General features: G+C 60.8%; 1 protein-coding gene across 1 annotated transcript; it reads left to right on the top strand.

The window, feature by feature from the left end:
• The first annotated feature begins 8,160 nt into the window (after window positions 1–8,160).
• On the top strand, window positions 8,161–12,677 carry MMP9 (matrix metallopeptidase 9). Its single transcript, XM_059862781.1, has 13 exons — window positions 8,161–8,379; window positions 8,582–8,820; window positions 9,153–9,301; window positions 9,510–9,638; window positions 9,721–9,894; window positions 9,970–10,143; window positions 10,261–10,434; window positions 10,580–10,735; window positions 10,823–11,075; window positions 11,197–11,336; window positions 11,448–11,598; window positions 11,702–11,805; window positions 12,089–12,677. Exons 1-13 carry the CDS (start codon window positions 8,239–8,241, stop codon window positions 12,196–12,198), a joined length of 2,094 nt encoding a protein of 697 aa, XP_059718764.1. The 5' UTR covers window positions 8,161–8,238; the 3' UTR covers window positions 12,199–12,677.
• The last annotated feature ends 864 nt before the right edge of the window (window positions 12,678–13,541 follow it).

Below are 13,541 nucleotides of genomic sequence, written 5' to 3'. Positions count from 1 at the left end.
ATGCCCTCATCCATCATGGGCGGACAGCAGCGGTGAGAGCCATCCCCGGGCTGGCTGTGTGAGCTCTGCTGCCGCAGCGCTGCTGCCAGTGCCTCAGGGCTGAGTCCCCACGTGCGCCCAGCTGCTGCCGTCACTGTTATGTCAGAAACGCAGAAAAACCGAGGGCTTGAGCTTTTTTTCTCCCACTACTGCTTTTTAAAGCAGCCCCGTGTAGCTCAGTGGAGGAAGTGGAGTTGGGGAGGATGGGAGGGAGGTGCTCCTGTGCCGCATGTCCCTTCTCCATAGTTCTGTAGCTCACACCGGTAGAGCCCAGCACTGCCTGTGACCGGCTCTGTCTGGGTTTGGAATGCCCTTGTGCCCCCTCTTGGGGGAAGGTCCGTGTTCCTGTTGGGGAGGGGCAGTGGTGTCAGAGGAACCCCTAGCAAAAGCTGCCTGCCAGGTAGAGGAAGCTGGATGGATTTGTGTCAGACCAGCAGGTTTCCTCTTTCTGCCTTCAGTCAGCTGCTGTGTGAGACAAGTGAAGGATTTTCCCAACTGGTGATGGCTGCAGGGCAGAACAGCCTGAGCTCCAGAAGCCACAGGGGCTCAAACGAACCCTCCTGGTGCTGGCTCGGCTGATGGAAAGTTGCGTCAAGCTTCCCTGTCACCCTGCAGAGGTGCCCCATGTCCTCTGTCTCGGTGAATTGTCCCAAGCAGAGTTTTGCTGTGATGGGTAACCTGCTATTTTTAAAAATGCTGCGTGCCCCCAAGCGGGGTGAGCGGGGGATTTCCAGGGCAGGCAGAGCACGGCTCCCGTCCTCAGTTCTGCAGGCACAGCTCCTCGGTGATAATTCGCTGCTGTTGTGCCTTCGAGCCTGAAATTGCTTCAGAGCCAAAGAAAACACAAAGAAATCTCAGCAAGAGGCTTAAAGAGAATCCAAAAATGGCTGCAACGCGTGTTGGATGTGTGTCCAAATACCTTAGTGGGGGGAGCAGCAGGTTAAAGGCCTTTTGGGAACGGGCTGAGGAGACAACGCAGCGCAGCGCTTGTGCCTGGAGGACAAAGCTCAGGCTTGGGCGGAGTATGAGGCTGGTTTTATCAGGCAGCTTGATGGGCTGCTCTGACAGGTTGTCCCACGCCCGGGGAGGTTTCCCAGCTCTGTGCTGTTGAGCCTGGATGCAGCGCTGGGAAGGAGCTCCCATCAGGCAAGCTGCCGTTCAGGCAGGGTGACCCCTTCAGGGGGCTGTCCTTGCTGGTGCCCGCTGGCCACGCCGGGCTGCCCCCTCCCCAGTTCAGTTTGCTGAGCTCCCACAATGGCTCTTCCATGTGCTCATGGCCTCAGTCACTGTCCCAAAATAGGAGATGGTTGTGCTGAGCACGGTGCCCAAGGCAGAGCCTCAGCTTCCCCCCCCTGCAACCCGAACCCCGGACTTCCACTGCCAGTGATTTTGTCATCCGCGCTGTTTGTTCCTCCTTGTTTTCTTTTTTCTTTTCAAAGAAAACATTGTTGCGATGTTTGTGTAGCTGCAGGGCACGAATCCACATCAAGGCTTGTATTTATATCCCACCTGGGAAGGGCAGTTGCATCAGCACATTTTGTAAAACGTTGAGCAAAACAGCCCTTGCTGCAGGAAATGGTTTTTCTTCACACCAGATTGCCTCACGGCTCTGTGCCTTCCCAGCAATGCTGGCTCCTGGAGAAGGCTCCTGGGGCACTCCTGGGGGATCACTCCATGCCAGGGTGGCCGTGAAAGCTGGCACAGCTTCCTGCTAGGCACTGCCTCGGCCCCTCTGCCCTGTGCCAGGGTGGTGCTCATGTGACGAGCAGCCTGCCCCTGTGCTGTTCTGCTGGGATCCCCTGATCCCGGAGTGCTGGAGTGAGTGGGAGTGCCACAGGATGATGCCTGTGTTCTGTGGCCACCAAAGCTGTGGCTGAACCCATGACCTCAGCCATAATGCCACCCTTGGGCTCAGGCAGAGCACTCCCAGGACAGGCAGGAGCCACTCCCAGTGGAGGAGCTCATGGAAGTTGACAGTGAGACCACTCAGAACCTCACACAGCCCCCTTGGCAGGAGGCAGCTCACTTGCCCTGGAGGTGCTGCTAGTGGCTGTGTCCTGGGCATGGAGGGGCTCTCCTGGTGTGTCTTGGTGCCCTGACCCCAAGACAGAGCAACGGTGGCGCCAAGCCATGCATTCCTTCTCTGATGTATCTTGTCCCACACCCAGTGCCACAAGTCTTGTCCCACATAGGTCAGTGCCATGGCTGCCATTCCTGGAAGTTTTTGGGCTATCAACAGCCTTTCCAGGATGTGCTTGGAGCTGCTGGATGCAAACAGCTGGCTCCCTCTCGCCTGCCAGAACTGCTGCTGCTACTGCTGAGTGTTTTTTTTTCCCTTCTGGAGGGATCCTGTGGCTTCCTTCCCAGACCCTGAGACCTTGGAGCCACAGTCCAAGGCCACCAGTTTTCCACCCTCTCCCGTGCTGCTGATTCATCAGTGCTGGTTAGTTAAAAAATGGTAATCAGCAAATTACTGAAATATAAGTAAAATAAACAAGGTGGGCAGAGAACTGTGTATGTAGCAGGGCCCCAAAGGCCTTGGGTATGCAGTATGCTGGGCTCTGTCTGTCCCCTGCACTCATCCCCAGCACAGAGCCTGTGCCTGGATGAGCACTCCTGGAGCAGGGGGTCAGTACCTGGCACTGCCGTGGCATTCCTGACCTTGCCAGTCCTGCATGCCTGCCCAGGCTGGTCCTGCAAGGCTGCTCTGCTCAGTCCCCCTCACTCCAGCCCTTCAAATAAAAGAGGGCTTGCTACACCCCAGGGCAGAGCAGGCAGACTTGGGGCTGCTCCCCACTCCATGGGGGCACGGCAGCTCCCACAGGTCTGCTGGCTCTTGCCTAGGTGCTCTCCAGCCCTTCTCCTCCCCGGGTGGCACGGCAGCTCTGTCCATCCTGGTGTTCCTTCAGCCCGGGGTGTGCCGTCCTCCACTCACACGATGCCCGGTTTGGAAAGGTCTCAGGTTGTGTGTCCGGGGCAGCTCCCGGCGGACAGCCAGGCTGTGTGCCATTCCTGGGCTGCCTGGGCTTTGTCCATATGCCTGTGTTGACAACTGAGCTGCTCTGAGTTAATTTGGCAGCAAGCGCTGGAACAGTTGTCAAATGTTTTACTGAAATCCGAACGTGTTGCATCTACCGCCCTTCCTTCTGCTTTGCGCAGTTTACAATTAAATACCACCAGTTTTGCCCATATTCCACCTTCCACAAACCCCCGCTCCTTATTCCCAAGCCGCTCCATTGCTGACAGCCATGGATTCCTGGCAGCACATTGTCCCCTTGCATACAGTCAGGTTCCTTGTCATTGTCACAATTGCTGCTCTTCCTGTTTTAGCAGGCAGCTGCCGTGCCCATGTCACCACCGGGAGCACAGCACTGCCCACCTGTCCTGTGCCATGGTGCTGATGGTTCACCACAGCAGATGTGCTCCCCAGAGCTGGCAGCCACCCAGCTCTGTCCTGCCCTGCTCCCCTCCTGGCTCCTGCCTCACTTCTGTACTGCACAGAAGATGCTTCCATGGAGCCGATCCAGCAGGTCACCCAAGAGGGAATGCTGAGGGGATGATGGCCATGAGGCTGCCCATTCCCCTTCCCAAATACTCCCCAGGTGACCTGGACCCTGTGCCCCTCCCACCTGCCGGTATACCCCATGCTCTTGTTCCCAGCAGGTAGGAAAGTATGGGAGAAGAAAAGTTGGTCAAAGCTGGAGGCAGAAGCTGAGGCAGGAGGAGGGTCGAGGGGTGGGATGGACTTTACAACAAGGAAGTTCTGAAGCACAAGAGCCCTGCAATGTTTGGAGCAGGTGGTGTGAGGTGAGCCAGGTGCCAGCTTCCAGCTCCAGCGCCTCATGAATGGAGCTCTGGGTGGGATTCCTGCAGCATTCCAGTGGGACCCCAACAGATACGGGGGGTTCCCAGGGTGGGCATGGAGGGGATGTCCCAGCACAGCACAGGGAGGTGACTGTGCCACCCACCTGGATACCAGGAGTCGGTGTGGCAGGTAGGGAACCCGTCATGTGTGCTTTGCAGCTGGGATGGGTGGTGACACGGCAGCGCTGGTTTCAGTGCCTGCAGGGTGGAGTGAGCCGCCCGGTGACAGCGGCCACGTCATCCCCACCCAGACGAGGTGCGGTAGCAGCAGCATCAGTCTGGGCACGGTGGGGCTGGGTGGCAGTGGGACTGAGGGATAAGGGGCTGGGACACCAGGCAAGCAGGGGTGAAGGGTTGGCAAGAAGGGGATGCTGAGAGGTGGGGAGTTCCCCAGGTGAGGCAAGGGACAAGCAAGGAGCTGAGCAGGTGCCCCGCAGAGCTTGGGGCAGGCAGGGAGGGGATGCAGGGCCAGGCACTGCTGGTGCTGAAGAGCTGCAGATCCATGGCATGCAGGATGGTTGCTGGGAAGGGTCCTGGGCCCAGCTGGAGACTGTAGTCCCAGCCCATGCGGGGCCCAGCGCCAGGACAGCAGATACGGGAAGTGTGTGCAGGAATGTTGTTTCTGTCTGGAGCTCTTGAGCAGGAGTGATGGAGCTCTGAGCTCTGACGCAGAGCTGCTCCCTCTGCCCCGTCCTGCTCCCACGCCAAGTGTCCCCGTGCTCCAGTCACTGCATACCTTGGACCAGTGCTGGCTATGGCAGCCTTTGTTGGGTGTCAGTTCTGCTCCCTGGGCATGGGGTGGTGCAGAGCCCATGGCACATACTCAGCTAGAGGCATGCAGTAATGCCCTGCTCACTGTTCAGGGTGTCTGGCTCTGCCGTGGTGGCTGTGGCACTAGCTCTCCCTGCAGCTTCTGCCAAGTCCAAGTGCTCCCTTCCCTCTGCACAGGTCGTGTTCCCAGTGAGACCAGCACTTGCTCTCCCCAGTCCAGTGCTGTCTCACCCGCACAAGATGCTGACTCTCTCTCACCCCACTTCCCCTTGCCACCACACTCCTTCTTATACTGAGAGGGAACCTGATGCCATCCACACACCTGTGCCTGTCCTTTGCTCCTGTGTACCCCTGACCCCTGCCTGGGGTTCCAGGTGTGAAGCAGTGACTCTGGCAACTGGGTGTTCCCTCACCCCTGGCTCCTCAACTCCCCACCAGCTTTGTTGCCCTGGTGCATCCCGTGTTTGTGGACCTCTCCCCTGGCTGTCTGGTGCCATACTCCCTCCCTGGCTGGCCCCCACCCTGCTTGCCTCTATGGGGGAATTGAAATGGGGAGGGGTCTAGGGGATCCAGGCAGGCAGCAGCCCCTTTTGAGGTCCTGGATCAGTTTCCCCCAGAGGGTCTGCATGAGGGTGGCCATGAGTAAGGCTGTGTGAAGGGGCTGTGGTGGCTGTTCCTTCCCCTTTTGGCAGCGACGGTGGTGACCAGCAACCTCGTGGCTTGGGTAGTGTCTGGGATGCAGGATGTCTGCCTGGGTTTTTCCATATCACTTCTTTCAGGGGCTCTGGGAGTGAAAAAGGCAGCCTGGGCTGTGCACAGCTCCTGGGGTTTCTGCTATCCATAGGCCTCTCCTGCCTGTGGCACTGCCCCATCACCACTGCCCTCCTCTCTTTCCCACTGGCCGCAGTAGCCTCCCCAAGCCTCCCTCCACACATGCACTTTCTGAGGAACCTGTGCCTTGACCCAGCTCCCACAGACAAGCTGATTGAGGCTGCCTTGCATGGGGCTCATGCCAGCAGTGCCGAGCCCATCCCACAGAATTCCCTGCCTGGCACAGAGGCTGCTGGCACTGCCAGACATGGGGGTTTCCCTGCTGCCCTGGCCCTGCTCCCTGACGAGCCTCCAGAGTCACCAGAAATTCCCCCGGGATGGTTCCAGGAGGAAGCTGGTGAGCGGGGCCATGAGTCAGTGGGAGCGGCCAGGACGGGGGCAGAGCTGCGGCTGGCAACCCCCCACTGGAGCTCCCACTGCCCAGCTCGAGGGCTTGCTGGGACTGGTGCACAATGTGTGGGGCATTGACCCTCATCTCCTTCTGCCATCACTTGCTCCAAGGTCCCACTCCCTCCCAGACCTGTTTCTGCCAGTGCTACTCTGTGCTGCTGGGCCGTGGCTCTGCCCTCAGGGTGCCACAGGCAGCACGATGCCATGGTGTGCCCTGGCAGATTGCCCAGGTTGTTGTAGCTGCAGCTTCTGCATGTGGTGGAAACGAAGGATGGGAATAGCATGGGGAAGGCTAAGGGATCTGCCACTGTGCCAGGCGGACCAGAGCCAGATCTGAATTTCTGACTGTATCCCAGAGCTGGAGTCAGAAGTCTTCTTGTTGGGGATGCCCTCCAGGTTATTTAGCACCAGCTCCCACTACAGCTCTGTGCTGTGGGCTGAGGTCCTGTCAGGTTGGAGAGTGGAGGATGTGGAGCAGTGCCTGTTCCCCAAATGCCTCAGGAGCCACCAGCTTCAATGGGCTCTCAGGGCACCTTGGCAGAAGCCCTTCTCACCTCAGCTGCCAGCCAGGCAGGGAGCACAGAGAGCCACTGCCTCCTGCCTGGTGAAGAGCTGGGCCACCCCAGGGACAAGGGAGGCAGGCGGGACCCTGTGGGAGGGGGCTGTAGGGTGATGTGGCTGCAGGGTCCCTGGGCTATGTCCCACCATAAGGGAATGCTTGGCTGGATGTGTTTGTCACACCGGGTGCAGGACGGCAGCTGCTTGTGAAGCAATTTCCTGTGCCAGGGAATGGGGGCTGCTCTTGCAGGGCTGTGGTGGGGGAATGAGGCAACCCCCTGATTTCTCACCGTTGCTTCCTCCCAGCTTAGCCCACACCGCCAGTGAGTTTCCTGTGCCCAGCCAGCTGTGGATGCATCCCCCCAGCACAGGACATCTGGCCAGTGATGCTGCCCCAGGGATGAGCCCTCTCTTGGGCATTGGGGTTCCTCTCCAAGGGCACAGGGAGCAGAGCCCTGACCTCTCTCTGTCCCCAGCTGTGCTGGGTGCCAGCATAACCTGCTCATCCTTTGGATGGGCCAGGAGCTGCTGGTTTGGCTCAGCCAGAGCTGGGGGGATACTGGGAGGGGGCGGCTGCTGAGCCCCAGTCTGGCACTGTTGGGAGCTGGGAGGACAGATGCTAACAGCAATGGGGTGAACAGGAGGATCCTCCTGAGGAAGCCAGCTGAGCTTCATGGGGCTGAGCTTCCTCGGGCTCATGGGGTTTGTGAGGGCTGGGGCAGGGGATCTGCTCTGGGACCTGTGTCTCAGCAGCCTTGCTGGGCTGCACCAGTCCTCCCTCCCCCCCGCTGACGCTGCGCCTTCTTCTCTGCCATCTGTTTTCGCCTCTCTCTTCATCCCTGTTTGCTTTCCCCTTCACTGCTCTCGTTCCCACAAGCGTCGGCACTTTGGGAGAAGCAGGAAAACACCATCCCATGGCAAGGTCTGTGCTGTGCTGGGTGGGAACCTGAGTCAGCAGCACCCTGCAGAGCAGGGCAGCAAGGATAGGGCACCCCTAATGTCCCAGGGCCCCAGGTGGAGCATTCTCATGCCCAGAGCTGCTCCTGGGCAGGCCCTGCCCCTGGTACCAGGAAGCTCTGCCATTCAGCTGCTGGCATTTGGGCTTGGAGTCGTGGGGTGAGGAGCCATGGGCATCTCCAATGCTAGAAACACTCTGACCCACTGGGGTGATGCAGCTGTGGTGGGGAAGGATGTAGAGTCCTAGAGAGGGTGCAAGCTCCCAAATCCCAGGCACATGGGCTCCAGGTGCTGGGGCTCAGGTGGGGGCTCCACTGCTATCTACCCCCATGCCCACCCATGTGCTGGTGGGTCTGGTTCCAGCACCATCAGCCCTTGGCCAGCCAAGCTCAGTGTCAGCCGGGGGGGATGACACAGCTACAGGATCCTGAGCACCTGGCTGGCCTCCAGTGATGCCCTGCTGTCCCCACAGCTACCACGGTCTTGGGGCCAGCAGGGAGCAGGGCAGCGCCTGTGCAGGGCAGCCCCAGGGTGGCCATTCAGTGCTGTGCTGTGACCCGTTGCAGCTGCCCAGCCACTGTCCTTCCTGTCCTCGCGTGGCTGCGGAACGCAGTGTGTTTAGTAAACAAGGTGATGAAACAGTTAAGGCAGAGATGGAGTGTGCGTTTCGTCACCGTGGGAAGGGAGAAGGGAGCATGAGTCGGCGCTGAGGGGTCTGAGGGTGACTCACTGCCCTCCCACCCCATAAATAGGAGTGGGTAGCCCGGCGGCACCCAGAGCAGACAGCGGGGACCAGCACAGCCACATCCCTCCTGTCACCGCCGAACCATGGCATTCCTCCTGGCCCCGCTTGTCGCCGGGCTGCTGGCCGCCTCCTGCTGTGCGGCCCCTCTCCAGGACAAGCCGCAGGCGGTTGTCACCTTCCCGGGGGACCTGATCAGCACCCTGCCAGATCTACAGCTGGCAGAGGTGAGGGGAGCATGGCCCCGTGGTGCCCTCCTGGCACCCAGGTCCCCAAGGGGCACCCAGGCTGACAGTGAGGGCTGCAGGCACGGCTTGAGAGCTGTCAGTCTCCTTGAGCTCCGGGAGGCAGCCAGGCTGGGATGGGTGCCTGGGGCTGCTGGAGCCCCCTCCCGCCTCGCTCATCCCTCTGGCTGCCTTTCCTCCACAGCGCTACCTGCAGAGGTTTGGCTACACCACGGAGGCAGAGGCTAAGATTGGTGGCAGGCACTTGTCCCTGGGCAAGGCACTGCTCAAGATGCAGAAGCAGCTGGGCCTGGAGGAGACGGGAGAGCTGGATGCTGCCACACTGGAGGCCATGCGAGCCCCCCGCTGCGGCGTCCCTGACATGGGAACCTTCCTTACCTTTGATGGGGACCTCAAGTGGGACCACATGGACCTGACTTACCGGTGAGTCTGCACTGGAGATGAACCCTTGTGTCCCCAGGCTGATGGTCCCAGGAGAATGGAGAGCCTGAGAGACCAGGAGGCTGGCAGCCTCTGCTCAGCCCTTCTCTGGGCATGGTGCTGCCTGTACAGCTGGGTCCCAGTGCTGCCAGGACTAAGCTGAGATGGCAGCAGCATCTGCTCCCAAATGCCCAGAAGGGCATCTGAGCCCTGGGTGAGGTCAAGGGTGGTGACTGCTATCACCTCTGGAGGTGGGGGTCTGCTCCTTCCTAGAACAGGGTCAGTCCCGTATGAGGAGGGGAGCTGGCAGCACTGACCCTCTGCCTCCCTGGCAGGGTGATAAACTACTCCCCAGATCTGGACCGTGCTGTGATCGATGACGCCTTCAGACGGGCGTTCCAAGTGTGGAGCGATGTGACCCCTCTCACCTTCACCCAGATATACAGCGGCGAGGCAGACATCATGATCATGTTTGGCAGCCAAGGTGATGTCCTTTGGGCAGGCAGGGAGTGAGGAGGAGCCTGGTGATGCACCCTGCCTGTGAGATCCTTACCCCATGTCTCCTTGGGCTGTGCCCCGAGTCCCCCTGCCCCCACATGTGCAGGAGGTGTGCAGGGCTTGGGTGTCTGTGTGCATGCTGGGGGTGTGAGGGCTCCTCTGGCAGGTCCAGCTGAGCGTGCTTTTCTCTGCAGAGCATGGGGATGGGTACCCCTTTGATGGCAAGGATGGGCTCCTGGCCCACGCCTTTCCCCCAGGCCAGGGCATCCAGGGTGATGCCCACTTTGACGACGATGAGTTCTGGACACTGGGAACTGGCTTAGGTAAGGGCAGGGTGTGGTGGACTGGGGGGGATCTGATGGTGCCAACCGCAGCTGCAGCATTGAGCTGCCCCTCTCTGAGCAGTGGTGAAGACTCGCCACGGGAATGCCAATGGAGCTGAATGCCACTTCCCCTTCATCTTCGAGGGCCACTCCTACTCCCGGTGCACCACGGAGGGGCGCAAGGATGGGCTGCCCTGGTGTGCCACCACCCCCAACTACGACCAGGATAAGAAATATGGCTTCTGCCCCAGCGAGCGTGAGTGGTGGTGACCATAACCCCTGCCCAGCCCCACGGTGCCTGGGGCCCTCCTGACTCTCCCTCACCCCACAGTCCTCTACACCAATGGTGGCAACAGCGATGGAGCCCCCTGTGTCTTCCCCTTCGTCTTTGAGGGCACCTCCTATGATGCCTGTACCACAGACGGGCGCTCCGATGGCTACCGCTGGTGTGCCACCACCTCCAGCTTCGACCAGGACAAGAAATATGGCTTCTGCCCCAACCGAGGTGCCAGCACGGAGGGGGGCATGCAGGGGAGGGGGGCATGAGGGATCTCAGCATTGTCCTGGGTTCTGGCCACTGCAGCCAGGGGCCAGGGACAGCCTCACTGACACTTTGCTGCAGACACGGCGGTGATCGGTGGCAACTCCCAGGGGGATCCGTGTGTCTTTCCCTTCACCTTCCTGGGGCAGTCCTACAGTGCCTGCACCAGCCAGGGCCGGCAGGATGGCAAGCTCTGGTGTGCCACCACCAGCAACTATGACACTGACAAGAAGTGGGGCTTCTGCCCTGACAGAGGTACTGGCCCCTCTGCCTATGCTCCCCTTTGTGCCTCCCAGACCCATGCCTTATTGTCACACTTCTTGTGGGGACCACAGTCTCTGGATGGTGTATCCTGCCCTGTTGTGGCCCATCAGGCACTTAGGCTAGTGCTTTCTCCCAGGTTACAGCATCTTCCTGGTGGCTGCCCATGAGTTTGGACACTCACTGGGTCTGGACCACTCCAGTGTGCGTGAGGCTCTGATGTACCCTATGTACAGTTACATCCAGGACTTCCAGCTGCACCCTGATGATGTCCAGGGCATCCAGTACCTCTATGGTGAGCAGCTGCACTGCAGCTGGGTGCATTAGGTGTCCTGCAGCACCAAGCTGATTCAGCCTCATGCCCTCCCCTGTATTCACTCAGGTCGTGGCTCTGGCCCTAAGCCCACTGCACCTGCACCTTCTCCCACTGAGGAGCCCCAGCCCATGCCCACAGAGGAGAGCCAGCCCATGCCCACAGAGGCTGGCAGCACCTCCACCACTGAGGAGGAGGAGGAGGAGACACCAGAGCCCACAGTTGAACCCATTCCTGTGGACCCCAGCCGGGATGCCTGCATGGAAAAGAACTTTGATGCTATCACAGAGATCAACGGGGAGCTGTACTTCTTCAAGGATGGGTGAGTGGCAGCATCTGGCACCTCCTGCCCTGGTGAGGTGGGATGTGGGGGAACACAGGGATGTGGGGGACATGGGCCATGGCAGACTGAGGTGATCAGGACAGCTCATCTTCCCCATCAGGAAATACTGGACCTACTCGTCCTTCTGGAAATCGGGCATCCAGGGTGCCTTCTCTGTTGCTGATACCTGGCCTGGCCTCCCAGACACCATCGATGCTGTTTTCCAGGATTTGCTCACCAAGAGGGTCTTCTTCTTTGCTGGTGAGCTCTGCCCCCACCACCCTCCGCCCAGTCCCACGGGCAGTGGGAGGAGCCTGGTGAAGCCTGGGAGCTCTCAGGGCTGTCTGACACCCCCACTATCTCCCACTGCAGGTCGGCAGTTCTGGGTGTTTTCTGGGAAGAGTGCCGTGGGCCCCCGGGGCATCGAGAAGTTGGGTATAGGGAAGGAAGCCGGCCGCCTCTCGGGGGCCCTGCAGCGGGGCCGCGGCAAAGTGCTGCTCTTCAGCGGGGAGAGCTACTGGAGGTAAGCAGGGCTGGAGAGCAGCAGCGCCTGCCTGAGCCCTGGCGAGGGACTGGGGGGGGGGGGGGTTCCCAGCAGCCCTGAGCATGGCTCTGCTCTCCCACAGGCTGGATGTGAAGGTTCAGAGGGTGGACAAGGGCTACCCCCGTGCCACCGATGATGTCTTCACCGGCGTCCCCCTTGATGCACGCAATGTGTTCCTCTACCAAGGTGAGTGGGACCTGGCAGGTGGGTGCTGTGTGTTCAGGCCCCGGCTACCTGAGCCTCTCATGGCATTGCTCTGGTTCTTGCTTGGGATGCTCGAGTGTGTGGGGAATGGACCTGGAAAAGGGCATGCCATCAGCCTTGGTGGGTCCTTGCGGTGGAGCTGGCAGGGTGCCAGCAAGGTGCAGGGTGTCATGTGCTTGTGCTGCTTGGGCAGCCATGAGGATGGATCTTTGTATGGCCAAACTCCTGCTGACCCTCCATTCCCTCCACCCTTCTCCTTGCCCAGGCAAGTACCACTTCTGCCGGGGCAGCTTCTACTGGAGGATGACACCGCGCTACCAGGTGGACAGGGTGGGCTACGTCAAGTATGACATCCTGCAGTGTCCCCAGAACTGAAGGCCTGACCAGCCACCAGCTCTGCCAGGGCTGCTTCCTGCCCACTGCTCCCAACCTGCGAGCTCCTGTCTCATGGGCTGACCCCTGGGAGCCTTGTGGCTGTGGGTTGCCCCAGATGAGATCACCATCTTCCTGGAAGAAAGGGGCAGGGGGTCCTCACCTCCTGGGAGTTGCCCAGCCTGGAGAGCCCCAGCTGGGGAGAAGGACTCTTGCCACAGCTGGCATTGTGCCACCCCTGCCAGTGCTAGCTCCACTGCACAGAGGCATTTGTCTGGTGCAAACTGCACATGGATTCGAGACAAATTTGTCTTTTTCCTGAGCCAGCGATGCCAGGTCAGGCTGAGCCCCACTGAGAGCTGGCGCCTGGGGTCACACCAGGGTGGGACACAGAGTTTTGCCTACTCCTGCCCACTGCCCACTCTGCCAACCACCCCCTCTGCCAGTTGCCTGCCCATTTGTAATAAAGACAATTCTTTGGACACAGTCTCAAGTGCTCTATCAGCTGTTGGGACCATGGTTTGGAGAACTCCCATGTGCTGGGAGCATCATCCTCCCCCAGCCCCGGGGGTGCCAGCACCAGTGGCCATGGGGGCACTGTGGGGGGGCTTTCACCAAATCCCCCTTTGCAAAGGACTCTGGATCCCGCAGGGACACTGGGTCCAACGGGGAATGATGTCCCTCGGTCCCAACATTGTCCACCACCAGACCTACGCCAGGGGCGGCACTCCCGCCCCGACTGGCCGGGCCTCCCAAGCCCTGGCTCCGCATAACCCTCCACCCACTGCCCCCCCCCTGCGCTCCACCTTTGCACCGAGATGAGGAGAGGGCGGTTGTCGCCGCGTGTGGCCGGCACTCAGCGTGTGACCGAAGTCCCCAGTGCAGCTGAGACCCCGCCGCGGGCTGGCCCCGGAGATTGCCCCGGTCTGTCCCTGCGTGGCCGCAGAGCGCGGCGGCAGTGCCAGGGCCGGGATCGTGCCCGAGGGTGCCCGGGTCCGCGGCAGGGTGGGGCAGCCGCAACTCCGGGGCTGTAATTAGCTGTAATTAGCGGCCGCGGCTCCGGACAGGGCGGGGGCAGAGCGCGGCCCCCTCCCGTCCCGTTGGGGCACGGTCCCAGCACCCCCAGTTCGGCGGCGGCTGTGAGACCGATCGGCCGTGGCGGAAAGGTCCGGTCCCGTCCAGTCGAGCCGGGCCGAACGGGGCCGAACCGAGCCGACCGGAGCGGGGCCGAGCTGATCCGCTCGGACTGGAGCCAGCCCTGCGGCCGCGGGGGCGGCGCGGCGGGCGGTGCCGCGGGCACTAGGACCCCGGTCAGCGCCCGGCGGGGCCGCGCTCAGCGACCGCCG

Source organism: Haemorhous mexicanus, chromosome 18, assembly GCF_027477595.1.
Source record: "Haemorhous mexicanus isolate bHaeMex1 chromosome 18, bHaeMex1.pri, whole genome shotgun sequence".
Lineage (NCBI taxonomy): Eukaryota > Metazoa > Chordata > Aves > Passeriformes > Fringillidae > Haemorhous > Haemorhous mexicanus.
This window is presented reverse-complemented; position numbering and strand designations above follow the sequence as displayed.

Bases quoted from the DNA above. Each gene is read 5' to 3' on its own strand.
- MMP9 (XM_059862781.1), top strand. From the start codon at position 8,239: ATGGCATTCCTCCTGGCCCCGCTTGTCGCCGGGCTGCTGGCCGCCTCC. The intron at 10,736-10,822 runs GTGAGCAGCTGC...GTATTCACTCAG, and splicing joins GGGCATCCAGTACCTCTATG to GTCGTGGCTCTGGCCCTAAG. The intron at 11,806-12,088 runs GTGAGTGGGACC...CTCCTTGCCCAG, and splicing joins CAATGTGTTCCTCTACCAAG to GCAAGTACCACTTCTGCCGG.